The 27755-nt window shown below is 40.4% G+C and overlaps 2 protein-coding genes across 9 annotated transcripts in view; one reads left to right on the top strand and one right to left on the bottom strand.

Moving 5' to 3' along the window:
* Pcl (polycomb protein Pcl) overlaps window positions 1-17156 on the bottom strand; it is a 93447-nt gene extending 76291 nt beyond the window's left edge. The window contains exons 1-2 of one of the 2 annotated variants that reach the window (XM_075697403.1): window positions 16916-17156; window positions 5316-5462 (exon numbers count right to left, since the gene is read on the bottom strand). In XM_075697403.1, the coding sequence (XP_075553518.1) occupies window positions 5316-5462; window positions 16916-16924 (156 nt within the window). In that variant the 5' untranslated portion in view covers window positions 16925-17156. The remainder of the gene's footprint in view (window positions 1-5315; window positions 5463-16915) is intronic. The other variant, XM_075697408.1, reaches the window with a different exon arrangement.
* A 222-nt stretch (window positions 17157-17378) lies between these two features.
* The window catches only part of Urm1 (Ubiquitin-related modifier 1), a 31422-nt gene continuing 21045 nt past the window's right edge, over window positions 17379-27755 (top strand). For 3 of the 7 annotated variants that reach the window (XM_075697440.1, XM_075697436.1, XM_075697432.1), the window contains exons 1-3: window positions 17379-17572; window positions 17660-17730; window positions 18053-18134. In XM_075697440.1, coding sequence (XP_075553555.1) covers window positions 17538-17572; window positions 17660-17730; window positions 18053-18134 — 188 coding nt within the window. In that variant the 5' untranslated portion in view covers window positions 17379-17537. The remainder of the gene's footprint in view (window positions 17573-17659; window positions 17731-18052; window positions 18135-27755) is intronic. The other 4 variants (XM_075697425.1, XM_075697419.1, XM_075697413.1 and 1 more) reach the window with 2 other exon arrangements.

Here is a 27755-nt window from a genome sequence, read left to right on the forward strand (position 1 = left end):
AATGTTTACTATGCTGATAATGTAAAAGTAATAAAAGAAAATAATATTCTGAAATATAAAGAATGTTTCCCTTTTGTTTTTCTACAGTCCATAAAAGTTTCAACAATTTAGCTTATCGACATGAGCCTTTTTTTTTTTTTTTTTTTTGCCTAGTGGAAACTGCCTCTTTCCAGTAAGTGCCACATTGGTTAAAACATCACACTGCTGGTCTAGGGCCAGGAAATATCCTCCATACGCTGTAAAGAGACTGCAAATTAGAGAGATCACAATACTGCCAATATCTATACCACATCTCAGTCAGCACAAGAAGTCGGCCATCAAAAGGCCAAAAATAGCCCTCACTGCTGAATAACTCCCAATTGCCCGGATTGGTATTGGGTCTCCATTGTTTCAATTAAAATTCTATGATTTGACAACTTCCTCCAACTCATTGCTGCTAGTTGCATCCAAACAATCATTTGAGGACACAACTGAATTGCCAGATCAACGTCATTCACATGACTGCCCAGCCATCTTCATGATCATAAGCCACGCGCCCCTGCGCGCTCGCTAAAAATCGCCATCGCATGACAAGGAAATAAAGTACTGAGAAAATGCAAGTTTACTCCTTATGTTACGTTCCAGATATCACGGCAATTCCTTAAGAACACCAGGAGCCTTGCAATCGGGCAGTGCTCGTGGGTCACCTGTCACCCATCTTCAATGGCCATGGTAAGAAAAGAGTTAATAAAATGCAGAGAAGTCAACAGCTGGCAACTCCAGAGGCACTGGAACAAAATGCTTGGAGCCACGAGTCAGTAACATATATGTAGTAAAATGACAATTTCATTATTTTGTTGAATACACTGAAATACAATGCATTATTATTTCATTTCACTTTTATGGAAACTTCACCTTACTTTTATGCCATATTTGTATCTGTGAGGCTTTAAAGAATGCAAGAATAATGTCACAGCACCGGTTATATTATGCAGCGAGTCAGTCATTGCTGTCATACAAAACTTGGCCTTAGCCGCTTTCAGCATGGTCACCTTTGGTGTCCAATCTCCACTCAAGACAGCACACCGACTCAGAGCCAGAAAGTGAACTTAAAACAATGTTAAGGAACCCTGGTTTGAAAGAACATACGTGGGAGCCTGCATTCAAACACATTATCATGAAATAGTCTGTAAGCTAATGTCTTCCTTGGCATGCAAAAACGACACTCCTTCTCTTGCACTGGCTTCCTTCCTGTGTGCACCCAAAAGAGACTGCTCAAGGAAAGAGCCATGTGGCCAGTCTTTTGCATTCAGGTGTCTACTCATCCACCTCAGTTTCTGGTGACCTACCTTAGACAATGTAATAGCATCACATCAAGCCGAAGGCAATTAGCGTAGCTTGGTCTACGAATATTTAAGATATTTAATATTAATCGTATCACTCCTTCCTGAATTTGACACTGTCAGAAGTATCCATTATCTAATAGTGATCCCACTGTAACAAAAGTATTTAATAGGAGCTCATTCTCATAAAAACAACATTGCTGAAGAATCCAAATAAAGCAGGTAACAAAACACGAAAGTAAGGCCTTTTATGTTTTGTGTTAGGTTATAAAAACTATCCTACCAGTGCAGCCTGGCTGGACCTGCATAATCATAGTCAACTGCTAAAGCCCAAGCTTGGCAGGCAAACATTCCTTTATAAAAATAAAACACTGACCTTACAATAGTTGACCTTACATTGACCACATTAAAGACCTTAAAAGATACAATATAAAATGAAGCTAACTTCAGTTCCTTGAGTAAACCCAAGTTGCTGAGAAAATGGTAGTCAACACTGCTGAGAATACAAGGGAAGTAGCAATGAAAGGGACTAACCAGTGAAATTTAAGAAGTTTGTATTTAAGAAGATTTTTTGTAAAGAAATTCTAAGTCCAGTGACAAAAAAACTAATCACACAGCAACAACATCAAAGGTGTCGCCAAAATATTGCTGCAAGATTACTCCATTTGCAATTTCTATCGATTGCACATAAGAGCATGCCAGAAACACCAAAAAATTAGAGCAAGTGTGACTGTGGGGGGCGCCAGTAAGTCCTCCTGCTCCACAAGCATTGGTCCAGAGATTTGCAATACCATGCAGAACACTGCATCAAGCCCCCCCAAATCTTGCAAGACCTTGCAACAGTAAGAATGACAACACTGCACATCACATATTTTTTTTTTTACGTGCATATTAAGTAAGCATAAATGCAAAGATGCACTAAGCAGCTGGCAATAAAATAAAATTTATTCTTGAGACAGAAACCAGGTGAATATTCTGGGAGCTCAACATCCCAAAGCGACACTGTGCACTATGAGGTCTATTATAGAGGGAAGTTCAAGATCATTGTCAATACCTGCACTTCTATGTCTACCCAGGCCTCATTAACAACCACATGAGCATTCTTGCAGTGTGCCATATTGGAATCAGTTATCCAAGGCTGAGATTTGATCCGACCTTTCACTCAGAAGCAGGGTACTGCAGTCACAAAGCTGGTGCAATGTAACTATAACCAAAGTGTCTACAATGTCCTGTGCTTCTTTTATGTGGATCACCTAAAGCATCACTTGTTCTAGCTTTACACAGCTTGTCAGTCAAAGACAACATTTCTTGGTGTAGCCATAATTCTGATGGTTAAACCAAGAAACCCCAAACATATAACATGCACATGCAGAAGTTCAAAATTTTTTAACAGTGGCAGAAGTCTAAACAGAATGACAGGTGTTATAGGTATCAAGGCAATCAATAAATAGAAGCTGCGCAAAATAAAGCAAGCAATTCAACAGTCAACAGGCATTACAGGGGTCACTAATTAAGAGAATATGCAGCAGCATCTTTAGCGACAGCTTTTAACACCACTTAAGGTCCTGCGACCCCTATATTTAAGTACTTTTTGATTATGAAATGCCGCTACTTCTTAGTCTGGCGATGTGGACAAAGCATCACCACAAATAAATGTTGTCTACTTCTTCTTAGTCAAACTATTTTTCTCACATTTTTTAATAAAAATCTAAAGCACAAACATGATGCTCAGTATACAAAATACTTGTTCGTACTATTAAAATCTACAGCATCAACATGTTATGTGAACCTAGGCTTTAAGAAACATGACTCAGGAAAGAAACAAAGCTACACTCAACAGCACCCAAATTTATTTGTTTTTTAAATCATGAGCCATTTCACTTTCCACTCTCTGAAGGTGGATGACCAGCAAAGTTGTTTAGCATACGACACAGCAGGACATAGAATTTTGAACAAGGGTACGAACATAACTATTGTCCTGATGATAAGTATGCACACACATTCTCGTGTGACCTTTGTTATTAAATGCGTCCGTCACATAAGGCAATGAATGGCTCCTACCTGTAAATTTTAAAAATTTTAATGTGGCCTTTCCATTATGACGACAGAATAGAAATGAAATTCTACTAGTGGTTGCGCCGAGGAGCGCCAACGAGCTAGTTCGTGGATGATGGAAATACCACTATAAAAGCATACCCTCTCTCAATGAACTAGATGAATGTGTGTTGTTTAGTGGCGCAAGGGCCAGTTATGGCCAAAGAGCGCCATGCCAGTGTTAGTGACTTCGCAGTGGATTGATGAGTACTACGAAGTTGATATGACATGGCTATAAAGGGGCCTTAAAAATAGCAGCTGTTAAGTGCATAAAATTCACATGTAATAAGATTATCGGGATGTCTAATGACGTGAACTATGAGCATTAAGATGCACTGTGAAAAAAATTATACGATATACAAAATAAGTCAGATGCAAAAATTGGTTAGAGCACTATTGCCTCACCAGAGTCCTTGACAAACCTAAGGGCCTGGAGGCATGTGCTATACAAATTACTGTCACAGCGCCATCCTCTAAAGAGGGGATGCACTACGAATATATGGGGCTAATAACATGCAAGACATCTTTCGGGAAACCTAGGACTGTATTAGTATAAAAAAAAACGGTTCTGGACCAAGAAACATTACAGCATGACATACCCTCCCTCAACGGCATCCAACTACTGACAAGCACTCAGACAACTGAGCTGGCTGAGCTTTTCACCGTTCAGCTAGCTCAGCAGTTGGTTTCCTTGTTCCAAATACAAGCACTTGATACAAGGCAGTGACTAAGAGACATATGTATGTCATATCAAGCAACAGCTCACTGCTCCTTAGAACAGCAGGAACCCTAACAACCACAAGTTAGGCTCTGAAAATATCAACAAACCAGTCAAGTTTTTCACCTGGTTTCACCAGCAAATTTCATACATTTGTGCAGACTGCAGCTGACTATTCATAGGAACTTTGGAAGCCCACAAACATGGATAACATAAACCTGGAATGTGGTCAACATAAGACCAACAAATGTGCACATTTTAATATTTGTTCTTTCCCCCGCTTTGCATGCGCTGGCTGTGCCCCTCTTATCCATTATAAAACTACTTCTGCCACGGGGTATGTACAAGTGGGCATGTGGCACTGAGTATGCGCATGAATAGACGAGCAGAATAAAAATTTAACTAAATTAAATTCTGAGAAAATTGAATGAAATTTTGGGGTGTTACATGCCGGAACCATCATATGAATATGAGACATGTCATAGCGGGGGGACTCAGGATTGGTTTTGACCATCTGGGGGTTGCTTAATTTGCACCCAATTCATGGTACAAGGGCGTTTTTTGCATCTCGGCCCCATCGAAATGTGGCTCCTGTGGCCGGGATTTGATCCTGCGCTCGACATAGCAAATGGAAAATTGAAGCTGCAGAGAAGTCAAGAAATGGGCTCAAAAAGTAGCCAAGTGTGGAGAAAGAAATGAAGAGAACAAAGCGGGACCAGAGGGTGCATTAAGCAAGGAATATTGAGGTACAAGTAAGGGAAGAAGAGAAGCGAAGACATTTCAGTAAACATCAAAGGAAGCTTCACTTATAACCAGTTCCCAGATATACATGGGATCTGCTGATTTTTTTCAAGTCAACAGTGTTTTCAGAGAGCTTTTATGTTCCTCTAAATCCAAAAACATTCCCACATGAAGGCAAACATAACACTGGCAGATCAAAGCATGCATGAAGGGGTGAGACAGAACATTGTTAGCATGCACTGAATGCTGTCCTTTATATCCTTCCCAATGACAATATATTAAAGCACACTTGATGGTGCTTTCCTTTCAAAGGATAGAAATGCCACTTATGCAGCACTTTGTCGCTGTGGTGAAGAGTCATCACAGTGGCTACTCGAGTCCTCACTAGGATGTATGAATAAAACCAGCCAAAAAGGAAACGCCACGAAAATACTCCTAACCTCATCCACTGGATCAACTCCATTAGCGATGGCCTGGTCCTTTCCGACCAGGTTGTACCAACTGCGTAGTAGACGCTTTGGCTTCTTGTGTCGCACCCGCAGCCTCAATTCCCGGCCACCCTGCAGTGCTCCACGGGACATGGCGTACTACATGCACAGGTAAGAGGAGCACATCTTCATACAAACAGAAGCATTTCAATTTCTTTCCTAGAGCAATTGCTGATCGTAATATTTTGCTTGTAGGTGCAGGTGAAGGTTGCAATATTTTCCTGGTTATAACATAGCTGAAGCCCTCTGTCCCAGTGAGGTTAGTATGTTTGGGCCATATTTAAATATGTTCTCTCAGCTACTATATTCTATGTGTACAGTTTCCTGAAGGAAGCCCTTTGCAAAGTCTGCACTGTATTTTCAAGTCTGAGAATTTGTAAAGCAGCTTATCCCTTATTTTGATTAGTTACTGCAAGCCACACACATTTCACTTTTTTAAACTCTCTGTCGCGTGCACTGTTTTCATGTACTGCTACATTCATGCTACTGTATTACCATGCCACTCCATCTTGAGTGAAATTATTTAAAATAAAGTGTTTAGCACACAACAAAGACAGCCCTCCATTGTATGTCACTGTGATGTTGTTGGGCTCATCATCAAAATAATGAAAGCAGGCAAAACCCAAAATACAAAGGCCTTTTTCAGTCACCCCACCTAAAACCAGGCTTTCCCCCTTGTTCAGTGAATTCATTTTTCTTTACTGCAATGTCATTTTGATACTATGAACTCAAACTGTCAAACAAATTTGGAGAATGCAAAAACTGCTGGACAACTTTGTCTGCACAAAATTCAATTGCATGAAACAAAGGAAAATGAAATAATAATAAGAAAAGCATATAGATGCTTGCAAGGTGTCAACAGATATTCCTTTACAGCAAATTGGAGAGCCTTGGGGGCTCATTGAAACGTAATCAGAATGAGAAAAAAGAAACGTGGAATAAAGATATCTCAAGCCCTGTATGAACAGTTCACAATGAGCAAATACAAGCTTCGATTTGAAAACAAGCTAAAGAATTGTTAATCACAGAATGACCGTAAATGCTACTCCACCATCATGACAGTACTTCCTTGCAGCATGAACACAGTCAAGCATTAATACAAATTTTGATTTTTAGTATGAACAAAATGATTGCAACCTGACTCAGCACAAAATGTTGGAACAGATACAAACACAAAACAGACAAGCATAAGCACTTACAATTACAATAAGGAGCATTCAAATAGCTTGTAACTGGACTGAATATGAATACTAGAAAGCTGCCTTTAAATAGAATAAAAACTTTTTGCCCCTTTTTTCATTTTAAAATCGTAATAATAAGATCAGGTAGTGGCCACATTGTAATCCCCCCCCTTTTATTGCATAACTTTCAGCATAAATAATGCCATTTACAGCTGGAAGCACTGTCAAATAGCCTGCAAAAGAAAAGTAATTGATAACTGATTACAGCCACCGTGACAGTGACAAAGCAAAACAGAAAAAGATAAAGAACTATGCACCCCTGGATGCACAAGTGCACTTAAAAAATGTTAATTACGGGGTTTAACATCCTGAAACTGTGCAGTGGGTTATGATAGATGCTGCAGTGGAGGCCTCTGGATTAATTTTGAACACCTGGTGTTTTTTAACGGGCACCCAAAGCCTGATAAGCATTTTTGTATTGCATCCCCATTGGAAGGCAGCCACAATGGCTAGGAACTAAACCCTCGAGCTCATGCTCAGCAGCAAAACTATGCCACCTCAGTGAGTCACGAGTGTGCTTAGCTTGCTAGTAATGCAAGACGGAATATTATTTAAGCATGAAATCCTTTTAGCTCCCATTGTCGGCGACCTTCAATTGACCTTGAGTCGAAAGCCAGAGTCGTTATCTGGGCACTCGGAAAACATCCAGGCGAGTTGCAAGAACAAAACTAGATCATCTGGACAACCAGCCAAAACTCAAGAAAATGCAGTCTCTTGCCCCCAACCCTTTGTACAGGACCACATTACATACGCTAGTTACTGCCCAAACAAGTAAAAAAAAATATTGCTTCCGAGTTCTTCCTAATGTTTGTTCACAATATTACTCAAGCTGCAACTTCTAGTACGCTGAAGTTTTATTTGTCATTTCCAATAGCCATGTTCAAAACAGGGCACAGGGCACAATACACTTACAGGGCACCATACACTTCATTGTCATTTTTTGCCTATGAGACAGGGTTGCCTGCCTGTGCTCTTTCGAACACCAGCAGTCCATGAGTTTCGCAACGTGGGTTTTGCGTCACCTCGAGAGATCACGCCACACCAGGGCTGGATAAAGATACCTTGCAGTTGTATCATGATATGATACAAGATACTCGGGCAACAAGTATTTGAGATACAAATACAAGATACTACCGCAATTATTGTATCTGATACGGTACTTTTCGTTTGTATCGTAAGGTACTTAGATATATTCACAAATTTCTAATTATAGATCTATATGATGTAGCAGCAAACGCATTTACACAAAAATAGTTGCTTGGAAAACTCTGACCAACCTTGTTTTATATTAATTAAATGTCTGTTAATATTTCAAAATTCATGGGAGTAGCTGCTCCATTTGCCAACCAGCTAGCGGGCCACCATCGAACTACAAGAACGCCAATAAGAAGCCTCTGCAAGATGGTGCTAATACCACTATGGAGTTTTACCTTGTCCGTAAACTATGGGCGTTTATGCAATACCGGATCACGGGACAGGTGCAGAGCAGCAACAACACTGCTAGTGATATTTTTACAGCGAAGCTGTATACCTCTACCACCAATGCATCTGTTGTGTCTGTGGGCAAAGATCTGAGCCAATCCTAGAGATAGTGCAACACCGGGCCAAGCCGTGGCAGAGGTGAAGCAGGCTTGAAGTACTCTGCCAATAATAATAATAATAATAATAATAATAATAATAATAATAATAATAATAATAATAATAATAATAATAATAATAACAACAACAACAACAATAATAATAATAATAATAATAATAATAATAATAATAATAATAATAAATGAAATTAACAAATCACAATTTCCATGTATTTTTTCTGTTTGTACATCAACAATAAAAAAGGTTAGCGTGGGCCGATCCTGGAGATAGTACAATACCGGGCAGACCCGCGACAGGGGTGAAGCAGGCTTCAAGCACTGTGCCCCTAATAATAATAACAGTAAATAATAACTGAAATAAACCAATCAAGATGCATTATTTCAAGCCGAAGGGTATACTGGAACTGTTCGTGATTACTACATGGACTGACGAGCAAGAGGCATTGCCATATACACAACTTAGAAGGGTGATTATTGGGGCTAGTTGGTCCTTTGTCCCACTTTGCACTGCACAACACAGCATATACACAAAGGACAAAATATGTGTGCCCCCATACACCCTTGACTCACTGTGTGAAACCCACTGTGTATATTTCTTTAGACATACCCAAGTGTGATATCAACAAGTTCATGACCACGCACTTTGCATGAGTTAGCCATAATGACACTACCCCTGTGATCATCATTGGAGACTTCAATGTGGACATTTCAAAACCAGACAAGAAATGGTATTCTCAGTTTGTGCTGGAAGAGTCCAGTTTGAAGTGCCACATCAATCCAAGTCACTCAAGTACTCAACAACGGTCATGTATAGATTTAACTTTGGCCAACACTCTGTCTAAGCTGTAACCAAACCAATCTATGTATGTGACAATAATCACAACACTATCGTCACTACCATTACCAAATGATGAAAGTATATACATGTACCCTTGCCTAACCCTGTGTTATGTGCTAGAACCATTTGTGACATCGTGTATACAGAGAGCACATAAAGCTTCAATGACCTTTCATAGTCTAGTTATCTGCTGACGTAAAGCGTTCATTAGCGACACATTAACATGCAATCCTTTTACGACTTTTCTTCTACGAGAAAACTGGAGATACTTGGCTATCACTAATACTGCTTCGCCTTTCCGGCGAAACTGTAGCCTCCCTCTCTCTGTCTCTTTTTTTCTGTGAGTCCGAGTATAAGCGCTAGTGCGTATGACTTCTGTTAATTCTGATTTCGAGTGAATCCGGCTTGGCCTCACTTCAGTTACTGAGTGAATTATACAGGGTGCCCCAACTATCATGCACCAAGACAAAAAAAGAGCCGTTGCGGTACTCTAAGAAAACCTAGTGCACATTGTTTCCAGTATAGCGGAGTAGCCGCCTGCAATTCTTTCGTTATTGAGATTTAATTCAGTAATCGCAATTACATATCTAACTCGAGAAGTACTGCCTCAATTTTTAAAGTGTTAACGAGGCATTTGTAGGCACCCCAAAATGACATCTAACTGCATTGCTTTCAGCGACGTACTCATTGCGTACAAATTTTTCCAACTGGTAAAAAAACCTCACGAAGTATGAAAAAGATCACGTGAGTGCGCTCCCACCCGCATCATAAAGCAGCGCCCTCAAATAAGCTGATTCAAAGCAACTGCATTGCCTGTCGCAACCCCAAAGAGACAGCGCATCACGTTGATAATGGTACAGAAGGAGCACCAATAGCTGGTTTCGCGGCTTTGTAGCTATTCCTTTCTCTCATTTTTACGTCACACTTATCCATCTCTCAAGGCCGACTGATCACATTAATAACGAAAGCCCCTTGATAACGTGGCCGAAGCGCCGCTCTGTCCACGCATGAAATGTGAAAAGCAATGTAATAGGCAGAGAATGTTTCAAAATCCCGGATTTCCTCGCACCCCATGGAAAGAGTGAGCGCGAAGGTATATTTCATGCCAGAAACTTGTTTCGGACCAAAGTCAAATTAAAGGGCGCGTTTTATTTTTCATGAAAGCATATACGTGCTGCAAAAAGAGTTTCCTGTCAAAAAATAAAACGCGAAATAGACAGAACAAGAAGCGCCCAACGTGTAGAAAAAAGGCAAACCCAATGCGTTCATGAAAGTAAATATATCACTTCTAAATGAGCCAAATTGGCATTCAGGATGTCTGCACAAAAAAAAAGAAAAGAAAAAAACACACATCAGATCTCAGTGTGCCCTTATTATCGATGAATTCGTAAGCCCCGTTGAACACCAGCTGCTTCCTAGAGGACGTGTTCGAATAAGTCTCCTTTTGCAGCTATGCAATACTGTGTCTGTTTCATCAAATCTTCAGTGGCTTTCTTGATGACCGACGCCGGAATTCTATGGCAGACATCTGTTATCCTTGCCTTGAACTAACCTGACGTCCGTCGCGCTAATGTACGCATGATCTTCCACATAACCCCAAAGAAAGAAATCGAGTGGAAAGAGGCCAGGGGACCTAGCCGGCCAATTTATAGGCCTGTGCCTCCCAATCTACTGCGCATAAAAAGTCGCATCCAGCCAGTTTCGTAATCGGCTGCTGCTGTGTGCAGGTGCCTCATCTTGCTGATACCACAGAAGTGGAATACGTGACAGCAGGGCTTCACTGAAAAACTCATCCACCACTTATTCAAGGATTTCGTTCACATAACGCTGCCCAGTCAGTGCATGATCGAAGATGGAACCTATTATAGCAATGGCCTAAATCCCGTACTCCGCATTCAACGACCACTGGTACTGGTGTCGATTGCACTTTACCCAGTGTAGATTGGAGTCACTCCAATAGTTTGTATTATGCAAATTTACCTAGGCATTTCTGCGAAAATTGCCTTCATCTGTGCACATGATGTTGCTCAAAAAGTCCAGTGACTCATCGGCTTTTGTGAGGACCCAATTTGAGAAATCTAGACGATTCTATAGTTCCCTATCTTCTAAGCATTGGTGCTGGTTAAGGTGGTAAGGATGAAAGGTCATCATTTAGAATCCTCCAAATTGATGACTTGGAAATTGGTACCTGGATAGTTCCTTATCTTCTAAGCATTGGTGCTGGTTAAGGTGGTAAGGATGAAAGGCCATCATTTAGAATCCTCCAAACTGATGACTTGGAAATGGGTACCTGGGCAGCCTCGTCCCACACGCTAGCATGAGGGTTTCAGGCCATAAATGCTAGAACATCCGTGCGTAGGCAAGGACTCAAACCTGCCAGTTTGTCTCAGGCTTTCATAATTTCTGATGGCAGCCGATGCGTTCGGTCTACCGCCACACTTTCGTGACTGATATATATATTTGCGGCCTTCCTCATGTTGCCATTTGCAGATCCCAAGGCAAGGATCATGTTTACCTTCTGCTCATTAGAGAGTAACATGACGACTGGGACGAACCAAAATGCACCTTTAAACCTTTGCACTGACGTTGTCAATTAGCTTTTGTGGTGATAGGTTTTGTGGGAGAAAAAAAAAACATCCCTGCACTTTATCTACGCTAAGACAGCAGCTATCACAGCTTGTTTCCAACTAACACTAAACGCGACGGTCTACTTCGGCGGGAGAGCGGCAAATAAGGCACTAGCTCGATCACGATGTTTTTATTTATTTCCTTTCTTTTGTTCTGGCTAACTCAGAGGGAGCCTGTTCGAGGGTGCTGCTTTATGATCCGGGTGAGAGCGCAGTCACATGGTATTCTCCATATTTTGTGGTTTTCGTTTTATCAGTCGGAAAAAAATTTGCACGCAATTAGTATGTCACTGAGAATACCACAGTTAGATGTCCCTTGGCTGTGTCTTCAAATATCTCATTGACACTTTGATAATTAGGATATCGTCTTGAGTTAAATAATTAATTACAACTGCCTAATTAAATCTCAGTAACAAAAATTACTGGCAGCTACTCCACTGCACTGCAAACAATATGCGCTAGGTTTTCTTCGAGTAATGCACTGCTCTTTTTTGAACTCTTGGTGTGTGATTGTTAATTGGAACACTGTGCAAAATGCAAAATTTGCAATTATGCAAAAAGGTAAGGCGTGCAGACAGGACACAAGAGAAGTGGACAACACGAACGGTGACTATCAACTGAAGGGAGCACTTAGGCGAAAAGAAGAAAGAAGACAAAATTCATTTGCACAAGCTCAGGAATGGTATCACCACGTCTCAGTCGGGTACATGTGCTGGTCTACGTGAGAGATAGCTGTTAAGGCACTTAATCTCTTCCTTATGTAAAGTAATCGAAGGCTGACTCATGCACGCACTTCCACCATTATAGATATGCCATGCCTCTGCCATAAGATGCACATCTTCATTCTTGTGCCTGTACAACATCGCGCATTCATCTAACTCTGGCATGCAGTTACAATCTTGGCAATGTAGGGAAAGATAAGAAGGCGATCCACCAGTTACACCTTTTATGTTCCATTAGCCTCTGATTGATACACCGCCCCGTTAGCCCTACGTAGAAATGGCCACAGCTAAAGGGAACTTTATAAAACACACCTACCCAATGGTGGAAGTGCGTGAGTCAGCCTTGTCGCAAAGTAACTTGTTTGCACAAGCCATCTTTCACTGTTTCTTTTAAGTCCTTTGAACATTCATGCATCACCCACATCTCTCTTCTTTACACAATCACTGACATAGCAATTACTTCTGAATAGGCCTTAGCTGAATAATAGCTGAATAACTTAATGTACAGTTTCAGAAAAATAAAGTTCTAATTTGGTCATTAGTCCTCAATTTTCAGTGAACAGCTTGCATTTGAAATTTTGCAATGAAAAGTTTTTGTCAGAAGCATGAAATGCAAATGCTCTCATTATACACAATGAACTGCCCGCAAATTTCAATTTATGCACCTTAAGAGTTCTGGTAAAATTACAGCACAACAGTAACGCACAACATACATGAAGGTTTATTTTTTCTTAACTATTATCATGAAACATTTTTCAATTTACTTTCTTGAGAAAAATTAGTGCAGTTATAAACCATACATTGCTCACATAATAAATGCAGTAACTAGGTATTTCACCTATATTTTGAAAACAATGACCAACAGTTGTACACAGCACTTTCACACAAAATAATTCTTTGCAAGCTAACAAAGACACATACACACATCCCACCAAAGTTTAGTGAAAACATCCCAATGTCGCGAGAGCTTATAAAAATTAATGTCATTGCCTCAGTTTTATTGTTTTTGAATAATATCAATTAAAACCAAGTTTCCCTCTGACAAGAGATCAATTTCTTTATTTGCTGATGGTTACATAACTGAATCCATATACCAAATCGTCGTGTCACTGCTGCTGTACGGGTGGCTAGAGCTTAGTCAAGCTGCACAGATGCAGCTTTTTTCTCTGACCCCCTATTTTCGCAGTAACAATGTATGTCCGCGGCGAAAATAAAATTTGATTGATTGATTGAATTACACCAAACATATTTTTAATGTTCTGCTAGACATGCGGTGAACATAGTTCCATACTAGAATTACTATAGGAGAATCTGGACTTAGTCACTCAACCACCAGAGATATGACAGGTAGTACACTGCCAAATGCAGCCTTTCCTTTTAGCTCTTTATGCTTCAATTGTACTGTGTCTTAGCCTCACATTTCAGGAAACCAGTGGTGTGTGTTATGTCAGCTAATTCCTTTTATACACTAATTTCAAGAGCATCAATTACTTTTGGCACATTTATGCATGTGTGTCACTAAATCTAGATGACAACTTCGTAACTATTTTTATATTTCGAACAGTGCTTTCATGTTCTGAAAACAGCCCAATCAAAACCCAGTGCCCTTCCACTCTGTGAAGAAGGATAACCAGTGAAGCTGTGTGTGTGGGCCCCTTAATCGCCAACTGCACCTCCGTCATGGGTCGGCCCGGTATTGTACTATTTTCAGGATCAGCCCACGTACGGGGAGTGCTTAACACCTGCATCATCTCTGCCATGAGTGGGCCCGGAATTGCACTATCTTCAGCATTTTTTTTCTACATGCGGACACAATAGTGGGGAAAGCAGCCCTTAACAGCTTAGTTGTAAAAAAGGAACTAAATGTGAAATCTGCTATCACAAATTGGGTTCAAGAAGAATAACATAAGGGAGAGGGACAAAGTTTAGGCAAATTATGCATCCCTATAAGCAATGCGAAAGGGAACATTTAAACTGTTTTCAAGAGGCTATAGTGGCCAAACATATCTGTCCCATCAACGTCACTTATCGTTTCACAGAAAAGCTACATGTCACATATTAATATGTCAGATCCAAATTCACACATGAGTAATCATTGGTTTAAAGCATAATCGCTGCTCCCCTTTCATAACACTCACTACCCATCATTCACTTGCTGGCTTGAAGCAACGTAGTGGCAGTGCAAGTTCACTAACACCGCATTTCCCCTTAGCATTCTTAGCATGAAAGTCTCTGGTGGGGAAGACAAATATTGCTAGGATGCAGGAAGAGCCTAATGATAATGAGCCCATAACATGTCACCTAATTTTGTGTGTTCATACAGATGTTGAGTATATTACAACCACCATTATGTCCAGTCACAGCATGAATCAACTGAGGAGACAAGCTAAAAGCAAAAACATGTCACCTGATTCATGCTGTCTCTGGGCAGTACTGTACTGATAGTCCAAACAACCACTGCTGTTAATGACACTATCTACACTCTCTTCTGGCAAGGACAAAACTATTTTGCAAAACACCTAGTAGTGACATCATCTATCAATGATCATCTTGCTCTATATTTACCACCCAAAATAATGACCATAAACATGTCAACAAGATCCAGAGTTGTTTTGACAAGAACCTGTGCACTGATGCGCCTAACAGTACAATTTCGAATGTTTTATACATTCATGCATCAAGATTATTTGAAAAAGTAAACAAAAAAATTTTAACAGCCTTGCTACATAGCATACTTAATGGTACTTCAATACAAAAATGACTTGGTTTACTGAAAAATGTGGCCCTCCAAAGTATATGCTAACTATAATACAACCACACACAGTTACTGCAGACCAATGGTCCAAGTGCGATGGACAATACAACTAACAAAGTATCTATTTTACAAAGTACACATGGCAGCATCTGAGGGATCATCTTTTTATACAGTGTTATAAGGTTCTGTTAGGCTAGTTCAGCCGGATACAGAACGTGGGAAAAAGGAAAACTTATAAATATTACTTCTGGCAAAATAAGGGGTTATAAAGTGTGTTTGGTAATTTCATGTAGGTCTTGTAGTCAATGGGGAAAAAATTTGTGGGATCAATCGCCATTTTATCATTAAGGAGTAAGCCCAAAAAATTTAAACATGTTTTTCTTCTTGATTCAAGTAGTTCAATCTTGTCATATTCATGAGTTCAGAAGGAGAATCAGTGTACCTAAATTTAGAATAAATAAACCTGACAGCTTTTTGCTGAATCCATTCTTGGGTTTGTAAGGTTAAGTTTAGTATAAGGATCACAAACAAGAGAGCAATATTCAAGCTTAAGTTGTATGAATGTGAAACTGCCAAGTTTGATATTAGGAGGAGAATTTCGAAGTTTACATATTAAGTAACAAAGTTTGCAGAAAGCCAACGAGCAAATGTCAATGTACTGATTCCAAGAGAGGTCATTAGTGACTGTCACTCATAGGCACTTGTAATTCAACCTGTTTTATAGGAAAACCTGTCAGGTTAAAGGTATATTTAAGTGGAGTTTTCTTAAGATTTGCACAACTTGATTCAACTGCTCATCAAATAATGCGCAAGGACATTATATAAAGTCCACTTAATTGCTGGAAATAACCACTTTTGGAAGAAACACTTTTGCAAGCACAACTATAATGAAGTACTAATTACTTTCCCTGCCTCATCCGTCAGAAATATCAGCTGCAATTATGTGGCACAATTTCGCCAGTTTCTTGTCCTGCATGTACAATTTATCATGAAATCAAGTGGCAGCGGCCTTGAGCGAATTAAATCTACAATTCTCGCTCTTGGTCTAATATCACTGGATATCATCCGGCCGAGTTCTAGCTCAACAAATGGCAACGTTTGCGAAAAAAAAAGTGTGCAACAAAGTTCAGCGTTTATTGATATACACCTGTATATTGTCACGCAGACGATAAGAATAATAAGCAGGCGGACTCTAATGGTTATGGCCCACTGTTCCAAACCTTCATACAGCGAATGAAATGGCCAAGGAAGTTTGCAAAACAACGAAAATGCTCACCTGTCTGGTTATGAAACTGAAGGTGCATTAGACAAGCATTAAAACATTCTGAAAAATATAAATGTGGGCGCATTTTCTTCAGCAACGTAATCGCTGTGCCACCATAGCTAACGTTCGAAAGCTTGCCAGTAGGTCAGTAACGAACGGCCAACGCTAAAGAAAAAAAAAAGGGGGAACTGCACAAAAAGGGAAGCAGAAGAAAACGTACTGAACCAGGCTTGCGGTGTATTGAGAATGGAATAATCTTGTGGCGCTAGTACACGGGGCTGAATATGTACTGTACACGGCTGTGGAACGCGGAATTTCGGATGAAGTGTATCTGTAATAACGAGTGCTGTAACAAAACAAATAACCGAAATTGTCATCGGTGACCCGGCCGGCGCAACCGAATCAAACATATATGCTTGCGCACAGCCGCTCCGCTCAGGCAGATATTTAAAACTGACGCCTTAGCAAGATTTCGCACACAGCGCATGCAGAGGAAACGTTCATTACCAGTAACATCCGGTGAGCAGGAAACAAACTTCAAGTCGAGGGTTCAGTAGCCTCTGAGCTTCATCGTCCTAACAAAGCTAAAACATCACATTATAACGTTATCAGCACCGTTTCACCAGCAACATGTTGCTGTAATAAACTGTAATCAAGAAATCTAATACTGAGGACAAAAAGCACTAAAAAGCGCCGAATAAACGCCAATCACCGCAAATGCACGGACTACCCGACGCCATATTGGGAGTTTGGCGCCTTTTGAAAGCGTTTGAAAAGCGGGCGCAAGATGGCGCAAAATATCACAGTTGATTTAAATTTCAATACTAATAACTGTGCGTTGTTAATAAGTTACCATGTATACTAATGCTTATGTATAAGCAATATATGTGATATTGTAAAGGTTAGTTTGCCTACACAAATATCTCGTTCCCAGAGCAACGTGGCAGCACCAGCGCCTTCGCGTGCTTTTTTTGTTGTATCATAGAGTTTGTGTTGTGCCAGTTGTGCTTGCCGGTGCGTGTGTGTAAATGACGGCTTGTTGGTGCAGAGAGGCCGCGCTTTTGAATTTGCGAGTTTGCAGACATACATAGATATTTATATTCTAGTGTCGACGCCTTTAACAAGAGCCATGACTGATGAGATTCATTTGCGAGTAGAGTTCGGGTACAGATATATCGTAATGAATACCTGTTGATGTTTGCATTCGTCACTGTTACGTTAAACCGTTCTGACGTTGATTCCTTGTTACAGAGGCGGGGCGGAGCTACTTTTTGGGAATCAGAAAAAGCACGATGTTGCCTTACGCGGTGGACATGAGAAATGTAAGCTTCAAATGTCCGTTCATTGCATGGCATTCTACAAGTAGCTGAGCACCACCAGGAGTGCGCAGTAATGGGTGTTCCTGAATGTTAAATGTGATTTGATAGCTTACGACTAATTACGTATGGTGAATACTGACAGTGGTCATACCAGTCGTGGTCACTGTGGCAAGATTCAATGCAAATGTTATAAGGAGCGTGATTTAGATTATTGGAAGTACCCATCAACTAAGCGTTGTCACTTCGTCTGCACTAGTTCATACGTCGCATGTTAAGTAACCATACAGTTATTACACTGGCACTTTTTTTCTTATTTTTCGCTCAGGCACCTTGTCTGATTTAATCACGTGGTTGAAGGCAAACCTCCTGAAAGGAAAAGAAGAGCTGTTTGTTCAGGGAAACACTGTGTGAGTGCAGCCTTGTTCACCGCATTTGCAAAGTTATCAGCATTTGTTGATCTCCTAAAAGGGGAACAGTACACACATCATCATCAGCCTGGCTACACCCACTGCAGGGCAAAGGCCTCTCCCATACTTCTCCAACTACCCCAGGCATGTGCTAATTGTGGCCATGTTGTCCCTGCAAACTTCATAATCTCATCCGTCCACCTAACTTTCTGCCGCCCACTGCTACGCTTCCATTCTCTTGGAATCCAGTCCGTAAACCTTAATGACCACCGGTTATCTTCCCTCCTCATTACATGCCCTGCCCATGCCCATTTCTTTTTCTTGATTTCAACTAAGATGTCAACTTGCATTTGTTCCCTCACCCAATCTGCTCTCTTCTTATCCCTTAACGTTACACCCATCATTCTTCTTTCCATAGCTCGTTGCGTTTTCCTCAATTTAAGTAGAACTCTTTACGTAAGCCTCCAGGTTTCTGCCCCGTAGGCGAGTACTGGTAAGGCACAGCTGTTACACACACATACACAGGTATAAATGCGCGAATGAATCAAATTGCATGGTGCCTACCAAAACAAAATGAAGCAATTGAAATAGTAGTGACAGAACTTGGGACTGTGCATTTGTAACAGTTCTTGTCATTTTCCCACTCTTTTTCCCTTATTAGTTCGCCCGAAGCCACGACCCCATTACCGCTGGGATCGGCCATTCGGCGAGACAGACGATAAGAAAATGATATAGTTAGAGGAAAATAATCTTTATAGCAGATTTCATAGTTGCGCAAACCTTGTTTCACATGCTGCGATTTAGCTTGTGAATTCTCATCTGTGTAAATGTGCCATCGGGCTCCTTTGTGCTTGCGATCTTTAGATGTTGGGAGGCGCTGAACTTTTGAAAATTTGCGCATCCGGCATGAATGGGGACCCAATAATAAATCCCTAAGACATGTCACTATGGCTTGCCTGCTTATTTTCTGTTTTGATATAGTAAAAGCCTGTTTCATGTGCAATGATATTGCACTGCGTTTTCATGGCTGTTATGTGCCCACATGTGAACTTGGCAAATGCTGTTTCACAAGCAACAATTGTAGCCATCGCAATTTTTGTATATGCAAGCACCTAGTAGAAGATTGAATTATTGTAAGCATCGGTCTGCTTTGGTGAAAATAATGTCAAATAGACTAGAATCTGTTTTTGTGAAACATTTTTTGTATTTGAACTTGTTACTCACCAAAACAAGAAATAGGCTAGCAAACCGCTGTGATGTGTTTGACAATTCATGCTGTTATTGGTTCGTGGTACATGCGATGTGTGCAGTTTGCAGAGAACTTCAGTGCTCTGAACGCTGCAAAATCACACGCTCAAAGTGGTCAGCAGCTCATTTGCCGCACCTGCAAAATTTTAAGCAAAATCGCACCATGTGAGACAAGCTTAATCTGTTCAAACACAAAAATATATTTCACAAAAACAGTTTCTAGTTTGTTTTACTTTGTTTTCCCGAATATGCTTTCACCAAGAACAATTCAGTCATCCACTAGGTGCTTACAAATGCAAAAATTGCAGCAGCTATGATCGGTGTATGTGAAACAGGCAAGAAGCATACAGTGCATTTCATGCAGTTGTGAGATAAACTTCAGAAGAGTTCCCCATTTAACACTTGGCATGAAGCTATTTCTCTGTTTAGGTAACGTAACCATTCTATTGCATTTATTTTCCTTTCATGCTTCATTAGTGGTCTGAGCACTCTGAAATTGTATGCTTTCTTGGTGTGATAACAAGTAAGCACTAGCCCTGGCTGAGTCAGCACCAGCTCATTCATCACTTTTCACGAGTGCTCAGGCAAGAGCTATGTTTCCTACATATGAGAGACTGACAAGCAAAAAGCTGCATTGTTTCTAGATGTAGGATTGTGCAACATTTTGACAGAACACACAGAAGAGAAACACAACGAAGCGCTCCATTGTATGTGTTTGTCTTCTGCGTGTTACGTCACAATTTTGCACAATCCTGCATCTGGTATGCTATAGCAACACGTCCAGTCTTCAACCTTAGCAAGCTTTGTATTGTTTCACTGTATTCAAGGCTGACCTCAAAATGTTTCTCAACCGCAAGATTTGGTGGTACCTCAAAACAAAATTTGCTTCACATACTTTTGCGGAGATAGCCACAAAGGCTTTGAGTTCTACAGGAGATGGGTATCCTTCCAACTCAGGCGTTGATCACATTCAGCAACCAGACAGACCAGAGAAGAATCAAAAGAATCTCTGGAACACAGCTGAAGCTAAATCTCATCCATGGCAGTGTAGAAAAGAAAGTCCAGCTGGATGGGGAAGCTCGCAAGCTTTTTGAGGGTACCACCTACACAGTAGAAAAATTTTGAAGTCTTGCATTTCTTCTGGAAAGACTAGTATGCATTCTGGCCAAATTTCATGCAAATTGATTGTCTATAATAGTAATAAGCATGTTTCGAAACTTTTTCGTTTTTCTTCTTTTTCAATCTTACACTGTTTTTAGTGCTTGTGCAAAAAAAAAAAAATTCATGTTACTGAATCTCGACCAAATTGTGCAAGCACAAAGACATGTAAACTGCAATGCTTTATTGTAATTTCCAGCAAATTTGATCATATGCATTTTAGGAAACAAAGTATCGGTGCTCTTGGTAACTGTATGTGAGATTTAAAAAATTGTCTGTGAGAAGAAAATAACTTGTCAGCTTATTTGTAACTATTTATTTATAGGCAGCAATATAGAATATTTTAAAACACTCTTTTAGGCCTCGTATCACCTGGCACAACAGACCCTACTTTTCCCACTTTTAGGAGGCATAGAAGGTTAACCAAATAACATATTGGAAGACTAAAATCTTGCTCAAAAATAGAATAAATTCTATGTTGTGCCTAAATTTCAGCTTTGTTATTGACGAAAATGTATCTCCGAGGCAATCGCTCTAGGCGCAGGTAGATTCTGTGTCTGGTTTTCTAAGTTAAGCTGTAAAAATTTTGTGATAAAGCTAGCACCTATGCAAACCATAAGAGTTACCTACACAAATTACTGAGTGAACACCAGAGTGAACTCTGGCGCTAGTGTCTAGGTGTGTTCATGGGCAGCACATGGATTTGCCTAAACTTTGTCCTTATGGCTTCATACAGCTTCGTTAGTTTGCAAATTGATAATTTTCAGAAAAATATTGCTTTAAAAATGACACATTTTGCAATGATTATGCATGTGTGCAGAGGCTAATTGCCTTGCTGTGTTTAGAAGACTGTGATTGCTTGAAAATTTAGAAAGAAAATGAAGCTTAAGATATAGCACTACAGGAATGTCTTAAGCCAAAGCACGATTGTAGCACTAGGTTTTCGTATAGTAATTTTTGTAGGAAATGCTACGCAGCAAATTACTCTTGTTTATCTGGTACTTGGCCAGGAAGATGAGGTATGACTCAATAAGGCATAGGTAAGTGGCTGAAGCGTTTCACCTTTTATTGTGGTCTTTACAGATTATGAACATGTTATGTGAAGTTGAAGTTACATAATTTTTATTCTTGGTAGATATTGCTCTTAAAATTTTAACCATTATGTGCTTTGAAATATGTGGCATCTAAATTTGCTGTTGACTCTCTTCATTTTGCAAACTCTTGCAACACATGCCTCACTGGAGTCGGGACATGGGCAAGCAGCTAGCAAAGTATGCCATATCTCAATTCACCAGTGCTAGCAATAGTCTATCATCCTGCAAGTTCTGTTATAAAGATTCAGCATGTTAGTCTGTTGTGATTATGGCTGGGCCTTGAATCGAGGTCTGCTATGTTCTGAGTATAAAACCTATTTTCCATGGCCATTAGATATGCCACAGCACTCTCTCAATTCAATATCCCATTCCTTGATGCATTGTGCTTGCTCTTGTGTATTTGCAGTGCCATATTTAAATGATCAGGAATCCTGCCTCTTCCTACTTAAGTTGCTTTAATACAAGCTTACCATGATACATCATGAGAGCATAATAAATTTTCTAATGCATGACATGTAAGATAAAAAGAAAAAAGGAGATACAACATACAAGCCACGTGCCCCGAGCTAATTGTGCTTCATTACAAATGGCTGGTGATGCAGCACTTGCATGTGCATCATAGATATTGTGTGTCGCCTTTGATCTCTCTCCTCCCGCTCATTCGTGCTTCCAAATCTTCAGCACTAAACTTAATCAATAGAGTACAAGTATAGTGCAGCCCTTCACCTTTATTTCATGGTACGCAAAGGAAAAGGAAATATTTTATTCTGTATGTCGAACCGAAAAAGATACTGGTTCGGGTTCGAGTTTAACGCACTTTGATTTCATTCCAGTTCGGAAGAATGAAGAATTATAACAGTACACAACACTTAACCACTTCACAAACCAGTTCAGCACAGTCCATTTTATCCTTTCCCATGGTGGTATGCTGCGTAGTACTATTGACTTGTTCACATGGTGCATGCTCAAGTTTCATCAAAAGGAGGCGGAAGTTACCAATGAATTAGATATGGGGGGAATTCTCATGTGCATATTAAAGATAGGGGTAATTAGTGAGAGTCCTTGCATCAGTGTAAGGTCTGCATAGCTTCCACACTCATTAATTTGACTTTAGCAGAGTCAGTTAATCTTTGTTTTGCTTCAGGTTTTTACTACGCAACTAATGGTGAGCAAACTGTGGTATGTGATCTATGGTGTTGAAGACAGTACGAATTTGCATTGTATTCTATAAATTACAGTTTCAAACTTCTAATAACTAGCAAAGAAAGAATCCAGCATTTCCCATTTTGTTCAGTTTGCTGTTTTAGAAGCAGATGAGGACATAGATGTTTCTGAACTATGAACAAGGACAGTTTGTGCTGAACCATATGCGCATTGTGCCGCAGGAATAGTTCCTACAACTCGAAGAGCATTATACTCTGCTTGGCTACACACCACACATGCATTGAACCACGGCACTTAACAAAAGCAGATTCTGCGTGCCTTTTATAGCCACAGTTACCACTCACTGATAAGGTGGCAGCATTCATTAGCAACCACAGTGTTATGGTTACAATAAGTCATGCAGCTTAACTCATTATTATCCCTCCTTGAGGGCATTGTCTTTTCCGCTCTCCATGCATAGTTAGTTTTAGTAACAAGTTTACCTAACGGCGGAATTGAAAGCTTCACCAGAAATGTTGATTCTGCAGAGCCCCTGAAACAATTCTTCAGTTGCGGAACATAACTGGCGTAGCCGACTTCAGAAGTGCAAGCATCTCTGCCGAGGTGGCTTTAGTTACCAGCACATGCTCGTCATATGTCCCCATTCTCGCATACAGTGCAACTCACAACTATCTGCTAGTGGGGTGTGCCAATTGAAGTAGTTTTTTTCTTAGAGCCGTGCAAACAATTGTTTAGCGCCCATTGTCACCTTATTTGCTTGAACTATGTATTTCTTGCTGAACAGGTAACTGTTATTATTTTTTTGGCTCAGGTTCAGTTTGGGTTCAGACTCGTTACAAAGTAACTGGTTCGGGTTTGGGTTCAGTTTCACCCGAAAGTTTTCAGTTCAGATTCGGTTCAACACCCTGATTCTATGATTACAATTTTGCCTGTTTTTGACATGCATAAAAATAAGGCATAAAGAGAAGTTGCGTCTGGATAAGAGGCTTGTCTCTTGTCTGATACGGATGCCTTGTTGTTGACAATATCACTACAAATATTAATACAGTTTCTTTTATAGATATTTAAACATCCTTAAAGAAATATGCTTTCCAGCAAATTCCAGCATTAAATCAAGCCCAATTCAATCTCAGCGATGATACAGTGTCTGTAGTAGTTGTACTGTTTTCCCATGACATAAAGCATCACTGCCCTTTTCCTGACAAGGGTGAGGGCATGGACTTTTTTCAGCTTTCATAGCATGAATTTTCACCATAACATCGATCGCCTTTCTTCTACAGCTGTATTTTTTGCCTAACCACCTCATATCCACACATTAGTGTGGTCCAATGCCAACCTCTTTTAGCATGGCCTCGTACATCAACCTTCTTTTTAGCCCTCTTCTTAAATCTTTATCCCATTGCACCAGCATGTCAGCATGTAGGTTTAGGATCACCAATTTAGATGATAATTCTACTGCTGTTTCAGGAATGTATGTGCTTAGAACCCTTGCATAAAAAAACTCCCAACTAATGTATGCAAATGTGTCCATTTTCACCTCTTGCAGAACATATAAACATAAATGCAGAGCTCTTGTAAGTTCATTAATGAAAAAAATTAAAATAGTAAGATTACATTCTCATCTGGTATTGTGAGCCCTCCCCATCTCCCATACCCCACTTTTCAGCTCATAGCTTTGAAAGCAGGGTTATGTGAGGCAAATACAGTAATGGCAAGTACTAAAAATCATTTTTGTGTTTCTTGTAAACATGTTAAAATGTCTTGAAGCCACTTTTCAATTTATCATTAATATCTTTTGGCCCTTAGTATTGAGAAATTGAGCTCCTGCTTTGATGTGCTTGCCTTTTAGCTCTTGAGTTTGGGGGGTTGTCTTCACTGGGCCACTTCGGTAGTCTCACACTGTGAAGAAAACAGTCTGAATGTAGGTGCGAGGTAAAGACAACAGAGTACTTATGTATGTGTTCTTTTTGTGACTGTTTTTGCACTGCTTTTTTCATACAAGACATGAGAGTTAATAGCCTTAGGCAATAGTTTGTTGACATTGTAATTTCTGTCTGGCTAATAAACCAACATGTGCTGCTTTGCCTGGTGCCAGGTTGAAATGTCACACCACACAATAAGAACCCACTTGATCCTGACGGTAATTTCTGAACCTGGCATGTATTTGCTCTCATCAAAGAGTTTGACAGCTTGATTAAACTTTTTCTTAGTTTGAGGGTCGATCCAGAAATAAGGTTCCCATCAATTTTAGAAATAGACAACATTGTTTATTCTCGTAGAAATTTAGATCATTGGAAAGATGAAGCTTCGCTCTATTTTTCTACATAATCGCCATCTTTTTCTACGCATTTTGTAGGCGGTGCTCCAATTTCTATATCCCAACGTCATAGAACTCCGCTGCCAAACCGCTGAGGAAGCGTTTCACCTCTTCTTTGACTTCATCGTTACTCCGGAAGCGTTGGCCACTCAAATGTTCCTATAACTTGGGGAACAAGTGATAATCACTAGGTGCGAAGTCTGGACTGTATGGTGGGTGAGACATGACAGTCCACCCAACCTTTGTCAAAAGTTCCTGCTTTTGACGGGAGATGTGAGGTCGGCGTTATCATGAAGCAGCGTTACACTGGTTGCCAGTCGTCCTCGCCAGCAATTCTAGATAGCTCGCCTGAGTTTTCTTAGTGTTGCATAATAACTGTCTGAGTTGATTGTTGTCCCACGTTCCATGAAATCGATCAGCAGTATCCCCTTACGATCTAAAATAACACTGGCCATGATTTTGCCAGCAGAAGGAGTTTGTTTGAACTTCTTTGCGACTGATGACTCTGGGTGACGACACTGTTTGGATTTTTGTTTCGTTTCGGGAGTGAAATGAAGCACCCACATTTTGTCTCCCATGACAATGGAGTCCAACAATCCTTCCTTCCTTGACACTTTTGAACAAACTGGCGAGCACAGTCAAGGCGTTTCTCCTTGTGGTTGACGTTAATAGCCGCGGTACCCATCAAGCACAACACTTGTGATACCCCAATTTTTCAGTTAAAGCTCTTTCCACTGTACCGTAAAAACTCCCAGGGATGTGAACAACAAGTTCACGGCCGATGATCCTCCTGTTTTGAAGCACTTCGCGTTAGACCATCTGGATAACCGCCTTTGAAACTGACTGTCTTCCACTCCGGTCTTCATCGTGGACTTCCTTCCAACCGGCACTAAACCTCCTGCACCACTTTCAGACATGTTGAATGGACATACACTTGTTGCCATACACCTCTGTCAACTGATGATGAATATTTACCGGTGGAGTCCCTTTGGCATGCAAAAAGTGAATTATGGAACGAATCTCACATTTGGCGGGATCAACAATGGGAACATCCATATCGGACAGCTGCTGAGCCAAGAATGAGTGGTGCAGCGAAGCGCGGCCGGGGTGAATCGAGAGTTGGGGAACAGCCGCGCGCAGCAGTGTTGCCGGATTTCGCCTCGCACCTTCCCGTGTGGATGGAGCTCTTTGGGAACCTTATTTCTGGATCAACCTTCATATATCACAGCGGTGTTGTGCTAATGCACTCACAGTCCAATAAGACAGAAGGTATGGGTGCAGTATTATTGTAGCAGCATGGGAGCAGGTGCTAGTTCAAACACATCGCAACCATGGAAGCACTTTATATGAGCAACTGTTTCCTCGTCGCTCAGATGATTACCACCACAGTTGAGCACCTCTACAACGAAATGACCTGTATAACGAAGGAATAATTCTGTCCCTGTTCTATTGTGAGCTGTGTGGTGTGTGACTTTTACAATGATGTCACCTGTATAACAAATGATTTTAGAGGCCCCAAGCACTTAGTTATAAAGGCATTCAACTGTATATACAAAAAAAAGTGGCAGAAGTAGGGAACGAGGGGTAGCGCTCGGTAAGTTACAGACGTAGACGGAAGTTACAGTAGATTTCGCAAAAATATAAAGTGCAGCAATGTTGCTACAAAGTTGAAGGCTTTGCAAAATAAAAAAAGTCACTGTTGCACTTCTTGCGAAAATTCATGAAGATGGCTATGTTCAAAAATCAATTTCTTCTTTCTTCGTAAATTATAGAAAACACAATGTGTCTCGACCTATAGCCAGTGGCTAGCAAGGGGTCAAGTACATGAAAGTTGTTTTAGTGCAAGTAAGAAAATATGTTTTACAAGGCAAATCGGCACAATAAAGAAATTCAATTAGATATAATAGATAATATAATAGATTTAACAAGTGTCTTAGTAGTGTATGAAAGAGAAAAAACACACCTGTAAGCAAAATTGACTACACCGAAGATGCATAAGGGTATCTTCACTCGTTGATGTTGCCGATAAGCACTGATACACATTCTTTGTGACTTTGCGAGTATACATATTTTATTAGAAAAGTCAATCTGTTGAAATGTTATTCACAAAATATCTCCTTGTGATAGGCAAAAAAAGAGAGGCCTCTTTCATATGTTAGTGGTTTAGGAAACAGTGTGCACCCTGTCTCCTCATCAGTGTAGGAATTTCTGCAGGAACAAGAAGCACTGACAGTGGATACTCCACAAAAGGCCATTTGATGCTTTAAAAAAATTGTGCATAATGTTCTAAATACACAACAGCCACTTCACATGTCAAATAAGATGAAACAAAAAGGAATAGTTTATTCTCCACCCTTTAGTATTCATGTGCCCAAAATTTGTGCTGATAAAATAGCATAAATCATCATGCAGCAGTTAAATTTACCATGCAGTTGGAGGGAGCTGCAATAACTCTGCAGACCTCCGTGATTCCTATGCCAACATAGGGACACAAAAGCAGGGACACGTACAGTGCTCACGGAATGAAACGCGTCAATTTAGGGCGAAGTAATTCGCATACTTTCGTTTCCACTGGCTGCAGTTCGTGTCACATAGACGTAATTCTGGTGCGTACACCTGCATCGGAGTCCTCGTCACCTT

The sequence above is a fragment of the Dermacentor variabilis genome, chromosome 1, assembly GCF_050947875.1.
Source record: "Dermacentor variabilis isolate Ectoservices chromosome 1, ASM5094787v1, whole genome shotgun sequence".
Lineage (NCBI taxonomy): Eukaryota > Metazoa > Arthropoda > Arachnida > Ixodida > Ixodidae > Dermacentor > Dermacentor variabilis.